Genomic DNA, 12,431 nt, shown 5'->3' with positions numbered 1-12,431 from the left:
TCCACTGTTTTAGGGCCTATTTTCTTTTTCTTAAAATCAGGTATTTTTACTTTTGCCAAGCACCCCCACACTTTTAAATAGCTAAGATTAGGTTTTCTATGTTTCCAAACTTCATATGGGGTTAGATCATTATTTTTAGAGGGAATCCTATTAAGGATATAACAGGCTGAAACAAGAGCTTCCCCCCACAAATTTTCTGGCACTCCTGAGCTTATAATCATGGAGTTCACCATATCCATTAAAGTCCTATTCTTCCTTTCTGCTACTCCATTTGATTGGGGAGAATAGGGTGCAGTCACTTCATGAATGATTCTATGATCTTCACAGAATTGAGTTATGTCATTTGATGTATATTCACCTCCCCGATCTGATCTAAGAATTTTAATTTTCTTTTCCTGTTGGTTCTCAGCTTCAATCTTAAAAATTTTAAATTTGCTGAGCACCTCATCCTTGGTTTTAATTAGGTAGATGTAACAGAACTTCGATAGATCATCTATAAATGTTACAAAGTATCTGTTACCTCCCCTAGAAGTTCTACCAGAGTCACAAACATCACTATGAATCAACTCTAATAGATCAGAATCCCTATTAACAGATTTAAAAGGCTTCCTAGGGAGTTTGGCTTCTACACAAGTTTGACATTTCTCATGGTTCTTGAGATCACTTTTTGGTATTAGATTTAGGTTCATAAGTTGCTTAATTGAATTATAATTTATATGACCTAATCTACCATGCCAAATAGAAGGAGGCTCTATATTCATAATCAAAGGATTTTCATTTATTGAAGGAGCTATTACATTCAATTTGAACAATCCTTTACTAAGGAATCCTTTTCCAATAAACATAACACCATGAGAAATTACAACCTTATTGGACTCAAAAACAAGACGAAAGCCTTGCTGGACAAGCAAAGAACCACTAATGAGGTTTCTCCTAACAACTGGAACATGTTGGACGCCGTGCAGTGACAGGACTTTTCCAGAGGTAAGCTTTAAGTCCACACGTCCTACTCCTAACACACGTGCCTCCGAGCTGTTTGCCATGATCACAGCTCCTCCACTTGAGATCTGAAAGCTGTCTCAGAGGAGCCAGCGCCGGAAGTCACCATGTTGACTTGAGCACTGGATGTGTGTGGACCCTTCTTCTTAGATTGAAGAGGTGCAGTCTTCTTATAGAAGCACTGTGGAGACAAATGGTTGGTCCGACCACACACATAACAGAAACGAGCACCACCTTCCTCTTTCTTCTTCCTCTGCTCCTGGGATTGAATAGGCTTCCCATTGTAGTGGTGGTTAGGGTTTCTAGGGTTGTAGGGTTTCTTCTTGAAATTCTTACGGAAGGGTCGGTTCTGATTTTTCTTAGGAGGAGCTTCTACATTATATGCATTATTTTTAGGTCCAGTAGAGGTATTATTTCTAAGCCTATGCTGCTCTTCAATCCTAATGGAGTTTAAGACTTGGGTTAGGGTGAGAATTCCTTGGGTATGGCTCAGGGTCTTAGCAAAATCAGACCAGGAAGTAGGTAGTTTATCTATCAAACAGGCTACCTGGAATGATTCATCCAAATTGGTTCCATTAGCCCTAAGCTGGTGGATCAGGGTTTCAAATTCATGAATTTGGTCATTCATAGGCTTTGAGTCCACCATCCTAAACTTATTGAAATCGGAGGCCTTGAACCTCTTTACCCCAGCATCATCAAGACCATATTTGCTATCTAGGGTGTCCCAGAGTTCTTTGGCACTCTTGGCTGTGTAATAGATATCATACAGCCTCTCAGAAAGAGCACCTAGGATTCTATGGATACAATGATAATCTATCTCATCAGGTGTCCTAGAGGGTGTGCTAGTGGAGGCAGAATGTTCAGTGTTGGAAGAGGTAGTTGGGTTGGATCCGTTATCAACTTCGGTCGTACTTTCACCTATGGCTGAGATTAACCCTAATGTGGTGAGCCAGAACCGCATTTGGTTCTGCCACCTCCTAAAGTTATGGCCATCAAATTTTTCAGGTTTGGCACTAAGATGGTCACTAGTGTTTGAGGCCATAGGATCAGGGTTACAGAATAGTGACAGAAACCTGATTGAAGGCAAAAAATCTATGTCAAAAGATTGCACTAATATTTATATTGAACTTTGGATGTCTAATTGATATATCTAAAAACTAATAGCCAGATCAGCTCCAGATCGGTGGTGGAGCACTAGGCTCACTTAAGTACCAGCCTTTCTTAGGCACGTATGCCTTTTTGACAAGCTTTTCTTAGACACTATTAGTTAGTGGATATAATCACTAGAAATCACACAAATTCAATATTTAAAATAACCTAAATGCAAATTTAAACGAATTAACTAATTTTTGAATTTTTTTTGTTTGACCTTTCCGAATTAGTAACAATTGATTACTAAATTTAATTCTAGCAAAACAATTATTGTAATTGAAATCTAATTTATCAATTCAATAAATTATATATAGTAGAATTGATTTATTTTCTTATTAGAATAATTAATTACTAATTTTGTAGCAAATCAATTATTGTAATTAAGATGTCAATTCGATGAATTAGAAGATTTATTTCTTTATTAGAATAATTGATTAAGATCTAATAAGTCAATTCAATAGATTAATTATTATATATCAACCAATTTCCGAATTTCCCGTTTGAATGGGATCTGGAAATTACTCCTTGAGGAGTCCAAATGGAGGTATAATAAACCTCTTGGAGGTTAACCAAATTATTAACTCTTTAGAATAATTTATTATTAATGACGTGCTAGCAAAAACAATTATTGCAATTAAAATCTAATATGCCACAATTGTAATAAAGAATTTAATTAATTATATATTACTAACAAAAAACAAATACTTCTTTGGATTGTTAGCAATATATCTCCTAACTAAATAAATAAATCTATAAATTCAATTAATAAAAATCTTAAAGGAAATAATATACATGCATATCATTCGGCATCCAAATAATTCTATTTTAATACAAAATAAATCTATTCTAGCACAAAATAAATCTATGCATTTAATAAGTTTATATCATAGAATTTCAAATCCTACCAATCTACTAATATTAAATTAAAAATAAAGGTAGAAGAAAGTAGCCTGATTGAAAGCAGGTCGAAGCGCGTAGACGCTGTCCCAAAGAAGTATTTGCCCCCACGTACGGGTCACCCGGCAATCCTTCTCGGAGATACGACGACCCTACAACCTCTTCTTCGGCACGTCTCGAAAGAAGTCAAAACGAATCCGATCGGACTTGCAGATCCAGCAAAGAGCAGTATGAAAAGAATAAAATAAAACTGAATAAAAATGTAAAAATGAAAATCGGAAGTGGCTAAGGAGAAGAAGAATTTTTCCAGAGTTTTTCCACTATTTTTCTATATTTTTTTTTTCGTACTCACAAAGAGATGAAATGGAGGGGTTTATATAGGGATTTAATCGGGGGCAATATGGTCTTTTCGGCGGACGCGTCCGCGCCTTCCGCGGACGCGTCCGCGCTCTTCTCGCAAACGTGCGCCAACGGGCGCACGCGTCCCATTTAATGCAAACGAAAACGCCAACGAGCGTTTTCGTTTTCAAACGAGCACGCGGCCGCGGCTGTGGCCGTTTCCAGAATGAAATGCGTAACGCCCGCTGGGCGTTACCTTTTTTTTTTTTTTTTTCTCTCAAACGCGCACGCGGCCAAATTTCGGGCCGCGTGCGCATTTAAATTTTTCCCAACATTTAAAAGGGTAGAGATTATTTTTTTCAACCTAATTATTACTAGATTTCGCATGTAGTAAAAGTTTCTTGGTCCAACCTGACCGATTGCAACTCCTAGTGTATATCCTTTAGACGAACAAGTTCTTGTTGCAAATAAGATCAACAAAAGGCCCATACATGTCATGTACTCCATAAATCTCATGGACCCCATATCCAACCTGGATGCAGATCAGGACTCATATACCTATGGTAAGTATAGATCCAAAGATAGACCTAGGCGATGTTTCAGACTTGAGCCCACATTTCTAAAACTCAAACCAAACTTGATCACTAAACGACTGTATGTCAGGGCATGGGTTTTGATTCCAAGGACCCTATCCAACTTACATATGAACCTGATTCATACCAGATAGTTTTCCCATAGATGCTATTAGTGAATAATTCTGAAAGCATAAAAGCAATTGAGCTTTCAAACCAATAAATAGTGGCTGCTTATTGAGACTGAAGCTAGTCTCAGATCACACCCAATATCCAACCTAGATTTGCATACTACAGGAAAAGGTAGATTTCCCGACGCTTTTTTCCCGACTCTAGGAAAAAGCGTCGGGATAGTTTTGATCAGCGCCAAATTTTACCGACGCTTTTAAAAAGCGTCGGTACATCTTTAGAATCGACGACGCTTTTTAAGTGTTATTGTAAGCTGGAGCGTCGTCGTAGGCCAAATCCTTTCCAACCCTCTCGATTGATGCCCTAGTTGCCTTAAAAAGTCTCGTCTTGTCTCCTCTCCTCTCATTCAAAAGGGTCCCCATCTCCTCTCCTCTCCATCTCGCTTCCCGAGCTCCGATCGGCGTCCCCGAGCTCCGATCGCCTCTCCATCTCGCTTCCCGAGCTCCGATCGGCGTCTCCGAGTTCCGATCGCCTCCCCATCTCGCTTCCCGAGCTCCGATCATCGTCCCCGCGCCGACATCAATCCATCGCCTCCCCATCTCGCTTTCTGAGCTCTGATCGGCGTCCCGCGCCGACATTAATCCAACGCCTCCCCATCTCGTTTCCCCGCCACCGTCGACCTCGCCCTCTTCCGGTTCCCTTCTTCTTCTCTCGTTTCTTGCATTTTTTGCTCTTGGTGCTTCTAATATTTTGTGTTGATTTTTGGGGGTTTTTGCAGATCCCTTTCCTTTCTTGGTGATTGTAGGTGCTTCCGGGCCTTAAAAATTATAGGCGCTTCCTTTGTCGTTTCTGAAGCGGCTTAGGGATTTAGATAGGACAGAGAGGAGTTCTTCTTCTGTAATTCCTCCTCCTCCATTACGGATCGTTCGCGATCGTTTCTATTTCTTCTCCTCGGAATCAAATCCATGGCGTGGAAGCGGAAATCGGACGCGACGCACTTCGACGAGGTCGATCGGACGCTCTACTCCATCTTCTGCAGCGCGGCCAACTCTCCTTCTAGGCCGGTGAGCGCCATGCCCTGGTTCCTCTCTCTCTCATCCTCATCAATCGACCGTTCCCAGGTTCATCTTTGCTTTATGGTTCCTTTAGATCTTTGCTTTATGGTTCCTTTATGGTTCATCTTTGCCCTGGTTCCTTCTAGGCATGGCCACATCAAATTCTTTAGGAAGTAGGAGGGAGAAGAGCAGGTGAGGAAGGAAGGGATAAAAGTAAGATCAAGATAAGGGAATAGAAGCAGGGGCGGCTCAATACATTTGGGGGCCCAAGGCGAACTAATTAAAAGAGGCCTTTTTTATTATTATTTAAATAATAAATTTTTTTAATAAGTATAAAAATATTTTAAAAGATTAATTAGTAAACTAGCTTAGAAGCTAACAGAGGATAATCATCTAACTTGACAGTCTTGAGTCTTGACTAAATAAAAATCAATAGAAATGTCTCACCGGTCACCACTGCCTGGGAGAGTGGGAGGCTGGGATCAGAGTTCAGATTTAGTGGGATTTGGGAATGTGGGATGCTCACGGAGGACGGTGGACCAAAGGAGCGGAGGCTGCAGAGCCGAGCTGCCGAGTGCCGAGGAGGCCGGAGCGGCGAAGCCCGGAGGTCGGAGGAGCCGAGGACGGCGTGGAGAGTTGGAGAGGACTCCTCTCAGAGGAGATCCGGCCGGCAACTCGCCACTCGCCGGGTCTTCCATCGGCCGGAGCCCGGAGGTTGGAGGACGAGGGAGCCGAGGACGGCGACGTCGGCCAGGAGAAAAGATCCGGCCGGCGGTCCAACAAGAGCAAGAGAGGAGATCCGGCCGGCGGCTCGCCACTCGCCGGGTTCTGCCTTCTTGGAGCTGGAGGAGGAGGACCGAGTCACCGAGGGGCGAGGACGGTGGAGTCGTGGAGAGATGGAGGCTCGGAGGTCGGAGTCGGAGGAGTCGAGGACGGCGTCGGCGAGGAAAGATGGAGCGGTGCTGGCGTGCTGCGGTGGAGCCTAGAGAGGACTTCGGAGCACTGAGAACCGAGCTTCCGAGTCTGCCGAGAACCAGAGAACGGGAGATTGGGATTTGGGAGAAGGTTGAACCAATAAAAAAGAAAGCACCGGCAGCAGAGAACTGAGAAGGGGGGAGAAAATTCCCGTTGCTTGTCATTTGTCAACTGCCGTAGCCGTTGCCCAGCCCAGCCAGCCTGTCGTCGGAGAGACGCCGAAGGGCGAAGAGGATGCACTGTAGCGGCGTAGCCTGATTACCTGGTACTGGTAGGCGGTAGCCTATGCACTGTAGCGGCCTATCAGGCTATCAGCCTATGCTGCTATGCATTAAATAAAAAAAAAGTGCAGTGGGATGGGGGCCTTCCCCAGGTTGGGGGCCTTAGGCGACCGCCTCAGTCGCCTAAGGCCCGAGCCGGCCCTGAATAGAAGTCACCTCCTGCATAATTGACTTGTGCTTTTCTCTGTTTTTTTTTTTAAATATTTGTGTAAGGTCGTCATTGTATTATTGTTCTTAAGATGAAGTTTATACATTAGGAACTACCATCAGTGGAGCAAGTGGATAATGACATTATATTTTTGATATTCTAAAAACTCACGCTTCTGTTATCTGGAAATTTATCCATTTTCTCTGATGCTAGATGTTTGAGATAATTAAGTTAATGTTGACCATCATAAGTTGATTGCTTTGGTTGTTAAATGGATAGTGATTTCTGATGCAGGTGTGCTTCTTGATGACCTACTTGTTGCTGAAGATCTGGCTGCTGCCGAAACAACAAGTGCAGCTTCCCATGCTGCAGCAGCCGCAGCAGCTGCCAATGTACAAGCAGGAAGATCACCTGGAACACCTGGAAGATTCACATATGCTGATGAAAGATCAAAACAAACTATTCCAGAAGCCGTTCCTGATGGTGCAGTTGTGCTTGGTACTCCTGTTGCCCCTCCTGTTAATGGGGATATGTACACCGACATAAGCACTGAAAATGCCATGCTGCAGGGACCAAGGTAGTCTATCAGTGAGGATATGAATGTCTTATGACTGCTCTGGTTTTGTTTTAGCTTATTGTGGCAGGATTTTTTTGGGTCTTGAATGAAAATTAGCCAATTCCTTCAATTATTTTTAAAAAATCTAGTGGAATTTACTAGAATTGATTGGGATATGTCACTTAGGATTGATTTTGGTGCAGGAGACTGAGCAAAGGTGTGGAATATTTGGTTGAAGCCTCGGCAGCAGAGGCTGAGGCAATTAGTGCTACTCTGTTTTTTTTTTAAACAGATGGCTAACGCCGCTTTTAGCGATGCTTATAAGTGTCGGCTTTGAGTCTTTTAGCGACGCTTTTATTAGCGTCGGAAAAGCCCTATTTTTGCCGACGCTTTCTTTTAGCGTTGGCAAAAATCGGACCCACGCCCACCTGCCCGACGTCTGACCCACGCTTTGGGGTGCGTGGGCTGGAAATTCGCCGACGCTTAAAAGCGTCGGTAGAGACCAAAAAAACCGCCAGGAGATATCCTTTCTTTTGTAGTGGCAACTGGTCCAACCAGGACTAAATTTGCACCAACTGCGATCCCTATCAATCCTACCGGAACCTAACCCATTTTGATTTTTAATCTGGATGGGTGTGATATAAAATCAAATATAGGCTTGAACCTCCAAATAGATCAGATTAGGTATTAGGCAATATCCGAACCACCACACTGGATAGCATCCTTAATGTGAAAGTCTATCATGTATGCAGGCTCCTAGCAGAAACTTCTTAAGTCACTACCAACAAGAGTTTAAAATTCAACATTTTTTCGGGAAGAAAACAGTTCACAACTCAACATCTATGGAAATCCTGATATGTGCTCATCAATCTTCAAATCGAACACTCCTTGGTATGGAGTGTCAAATAACACGTTTCATTTCCATGAAACCGTGTCAATTAGCATGTTTCATTTCCATGAAACCGCTATGGCTTCAAGTTCGCGTCATGGAAAACATTGTTTCAAGGAAATCCTGATTTGTGCATCAAACTTCAAAGCGAACACTTCTTGGTATGTATCAATTAACACGTTCCTCAAGCTTTTCGGTCGCCGCTGTTCATTGGATGCTTTATGCCGCTCCATATACCGAGATCTCTTATAAAGTGCCTCAGTGACTGCCACCTGTTATCTTATATGGGGACCCTACATGGTGTTTTTTAGGAAACACCTCCATTAAATTAAGCATGAGTCATTGCACGCTCCGGAGCATTTAGCGATCCAAATGGGATCACTATGATGATCTAAAACCACAGATGATCTTCATCCTAAAATAATCTAATCTCAATGAGAGATGTATATATATATATATATATATAGATGTATATATATATATATATATAGATGTATATATATATATATAGATGTATATATATATATATATAGATGTATATATATATATATATAGATGTATATATAGATGTATACATACATATATGTATATATATATATATATATGTATATATATATATATATATATATATATATATATATATATATATATGTATATGTATATATGCATATATATGTATGTATGTATATTGATGATAAGGGAGGTAAGATGCCACTCAGCTTTTATTATTAATTGAGTATTTGTTCTGATCAGACATTTAAGAAATAGACACCAAATCCTAAATTCTATTAAAAAAAATCTATGCATCTAAAATTCTATTAAAAAAACCTATGCATCTAATATCCTATATATATATATATATATATATAAATTATGCCCCCCAAATCCCAAGTCATCAGAGTTCCCACGCAACCACCAACCTCGTCGCCACCGCGAGTGAATGGTCCCCTACGTGATACGAGATCGGTTTCTATTGCGTGCTCGATCACGACGAAATTGCCCTTAAGAAACCTTGTCCGCCATCCAAACCGTGGATGCTGCTACAAACGACACCTCGCAATTAAAAACAATGGCGTTTGATTTTATTTCACAGCACGACCCTCCAAATGTTTTCAAACGCCACCAAAGCTTGTTCAAACATAGATTGCCACGACATGCCGTTTTAATCTTTTGGCCTATGGCTATATAAAGAACCCCCACTCCCCCCTTCCTCTACCCATCCAACATACAAATTAACTTTAGGTCATTATGGCTAAGTTAATAACACATTTCTTTGCCCTCTCTCTCATTATGGTCATTAGTGTGGCAACAAGTAACCCAATATTATCATGCCAAGAAACCCCTCATCCTCATGTGTGCAGTTCCGTCATAAGCACTAGCCCTCTAGCTGCCCAAACCAAAACACAATCCGGGTTCCGTAACCTAGCCCTCCAGGCAGCCATGGACCGAGCAGCACGAGCCCTTGAGCTCGTGTCGGCCATGGACGTAAGCTCGTTGGATGGGCAGGCAAAAGCTGCATGGGCTGATTGCTTGGAGCTCTGTCAAGACACCATTGGCAAGCTTAACCGCTCCATGAGCTCACCATCGTATGATGATTCTCAGACCTGGCTAAGTGCGGCAATGGCCAATCACCAGACCTGTCGAAATGGATTTATTGAGCTTGGTTCTTCCTTTCCCTTGGATTCACTACCCTTCACGTCATATAACATATCGGAGTTGCTCAGCAACTCTCTGGCCATTAACAAAGCGATGGCACCAGCCAAGTCAGGTGGTATTCGTCGGTTGCTCTCCGATGGATTCCCCAACTGGCTATCTGCCGCCGATCGTAAGCTTCTTCAATCTTCGTCAATAAACGCCGATCTTGTTGTGGCCAAAGATGGCTCCGGAGATTATGATACCATCTCAGCAGCCATTGCAGCTGCTACAAAGCAAAGCAGCGGCACATCAAGATTCGTGATCCATGTCAAAGCCGGTGTTTACAATGAGAATGTCGGAACATCGATGAAGAATCTAATGATAGTTGGAGATGGAATAGATGCTACCGTTGTTACTGGTAGTAAGAACGTGCAAGATGGCTCCACAACGTTCAGTTCTGCAACTTTCGGTGAGTTCTTCTCCATAGTAGCTCTTCGACATATTTACTTCTACAGTTCAGTTTGCACCACCCACAGTACGTCTAAGTTTTCGCAAGGACCATCTCTTTCATTACGTGACAAAAAGAAAATTATCAATACTTATATAACCTTTACATAAAGCTTAAATTCCGCCAATTTTTATACATAGACGGTGATAGAATTATTTTATATGATCTGATAACTCTCTCTTCAATTATTATGTATATAGGACAACTAAGAGCTAAAGCACTAGACAATCCTAAGCCGCCCATCATAGATGACCTTCAAAGAACGTAACGATGGAGAAAACCTCTAATTCAAATGTAACACGTCGCAGCATCTACCACCACAATCATATACATGTACAGGGCCTATCTCTGATTAAATTCCCATACCTCTAAGCCTGCTTACTTACGAACCCTCCTAATGGTTTCAGCGGTCACCGGGGATGGCTTCATCGCTCGAGGCATGACCTTCCAGAACACAGCAGGGCCCCAGAAGAACCAGGCAGTTGCCTTCCGGTCAAGCTCAGACCTCTCGGCCTACTACCAGTGCAGCTTCGAGGGCTACCAGGACACCCTCTACGTTTACTCCCAGCGTCAATTCTACCGCGACTGCAACATCTACGGCACGGTCGACTTCATCTTCGGCGACGCCGCGGTGGTCTTCCAGAACTGCGACATGTACGTCAGGAAGCCGATAAGCGGCCAGAAGAACACCGTGACAGCCCAGGGGCGTACCGACCCGAATGAGAACACCGGGATTTCGATTCACGATTCGGCGGTCACAGCCGCATCGGACCTCAAGCCAGTGCAGGGATCATTTCAGACCTACCTCGGCCGGCCGTGGCAGAAGTATTCGAGGACGGTATACATGAAGACGTCACTAGATAGCTTAATTGATCCGGCTGGATGGCTCGAGTGGAATGGTGACTTTGCTTTGAGTACTTTGTACTACGGGGAGTACATGAACACCGGCGCAGGGGCCGATACTAGTCGCCGGGTGAACTGGCCCGGGTACCATGTTATCACGAGCGCGGCGGTGGCCAGCCAGTTCACAGTGGGGAACTTCTTGTCCGGGGGCTCATGGATTCCGGCCACCGGAGTCCCATATACATCTGATCTTTAAGATAATCTTTATTTTTCAATATGTAAGTCGATGAATAATGATGCGTACTTATGCAAATTTTATTGGTTGGGGAGCAATAGTGGTGTCACTGTCCGAAGGACTAGATATGTAACCAATTGTTTTCTTATTATTAGATTCGATATCCAGATGATCTTATGATAACTTCAATACGGTTGTCTCTTGCTTATTTGTTTGTTGTTGAATAAATCATTAAGATAAATTATATGATATAATTAAGACCAATGGTCTTGCGATTATATATGTTTAAAATTACATTAGGTATATATGGAGCAAATGACAAGGTGTCTTTGTTGTCCTTATGTTTACAGGAACGGTGCTAGAGCATGCCCGGATGGCCTGTGATATTTTAGCTGTGGAAGTTCAGAAGTTCACAATAATACTGTTTTTCTACCTAGGTGACAACCGAAAAATTTGAACTCACCGATGGAAGGTTTCTTTGACCCATATGGAAGATGACATGGACATTTGGAAACAATCCTATCCTTCGCTACCAGAACTAAGAAAATACCAATTAGCATAATAAAATTTACAGGTGGTCCATGAATGATGACCAAGAGTGGTGTCAGTGTCAAATGACTCGGGATGCAAGCAAGTAATTCAATGTGCAAACACAGCCTATCATATTTGAATATATGGTTTCCGACAATAATTTTCATTTAGATAGATTGGACTTTAAGAACAAAAATCAGATCTAATCCATTCTTTTCCTACAATAACTAACAAAAGTACTTCTAGTTCATCCACGTAACTAATTCTTGGCATAATATAGGAGAGGATATGGCCTCTTTAATTTTTTTTTTGTTTATAACATGGGGCCAATTACGAAATATAGCTGCTCCAGGTTACTCGTAACTTGGGTTGAAAAAAGGCAATTAAGGAAAACTAGTTAAGCCAATCTTGTGATAGATGTTTACTTTAATCGAACTAGTTAGTTTGCCTTTTACAGAGGTGTATACATTTGTTTAATGGCGTCTCTTAGCTTTTTAAATGTTGAATTTTTGTGGTGTCCCTGTCGAAATTTTCACCAGTTCTAATGGTAGATGCAGCGAAAATGATCCATTAAGATATTGGAGTCACCTATAAAGGTCACAATCAAATTGATGTAGCATGTTCAAAATAGCCACTAAATGGCCGACATAATAGCTAGGGAGGACAAGAAGTAACCTTGCCTACTCA

At 42.0% G+C, this 12,431-nt stretch overlaps 2 protein-coding genes across 2 annotated transcripts; both read left to right on the top strand.

Moving 5' to 3' along the window:
- The first annotated feature begins 5,053 nt into the window (after positions 1-5,053).
- On the top strand, positions 5,054-7,391 carry LOC113461172 (serine/threonine-protein phosphatase BSL3-like). Its single transcript, XM_039120593.1, has 3 exons — positions 5,054-5,152; positions 6,799-7,124; positions 7,307-7,391. Exons 1-3 carry the CDS (start codon positions 5,054-5,056, stop codon positions 7,389-7,391), a joined length of 510 nt encoding a protein of 169 aa, XP_038976521.1.
- Positions 7,392-9,121: 1,730 nt separating this feature from the next.
- LOC103696168 (pectinesterase-like) lies at positions 9,122-11,404 on the top strand. Its single transcript, XM_008777708.4, has 2 exons — positions 9,122-10,096; positions 10,543-11,404. The coding sequence occupies exons 1-2, from the start codon at positions 9,241-9,243 to the stop codon at positions 11,232-11,234; spliced, it is 1,548 nt and encodes a 515-aa protein (XP_008775930.2). The 5' UTR covers positions 9,122-9,240; the 3' UTR covers positions 11,235-11,404.
- The last annotated feature ends 1,027 nt before the right edge of the window (positions 11,405-12,431 follow it).

The sequence above is a fragment of the Phoenix dactylifera genome, unplaced genomic scaffold (genome assembly GCF_009389715.1).
Source record: "Phoenix dactylifera cultivar Barhee BC4 unplaced genomic scaffold, palm_55x_up_171113_PBpolish2nd_filt_p 000834F, whole genome shotgun sequence".
In the NCBI taxonomy this organism is placed as follows: domain Eukaryota; kingdom Viridiplantae; phylum Streptophyta; class Magnoliopsida; order Arecales; family Arecaceae; genus Phoenix; species Phoenix dactylifera.
Note: the sequence above shows the minus strand (reverse complement) of the source record. Positions and strands in the feature narration are given on the sequence as shown.

Coding starts and splice junctions, on each gene's coding strand:
- LOC113461172 (XM_039120593.1), top strand. CDS start 5,054: ATGGCGTGGAAGCGGAAATCGGACGCGACGCACTTCGACGAGGTCGAT. Junction 5,153..6,798: donor CCAACTCTCCTTCTAGGCCG/GTGAGCGCCATG, acceptor GACCATCATAAG/TTGATTGCTTTGGTTGTTAA. Junction 7,125..7,306: donor GCCATGCTGCAGGGACCAAG/GTAGTCTATCAG, acceptor ATTTTGGTGCAG/GAGACTGAGCAAAGGTGTGG.
- LOC103696168 (XM_008777708.4), top strand. CDS start 9,241: ATGGCTAAGTTAATAACACATTTCTTTGCCCTCTCTCTCATTATGGTC. Junction 10,097..10,542: donor GTTCAGTTCTGCAACTTTCG/GTGAGTTCTTCT, acceptor TAATGGTTTCAG/CGGTCACCGGGGATGGCTTC.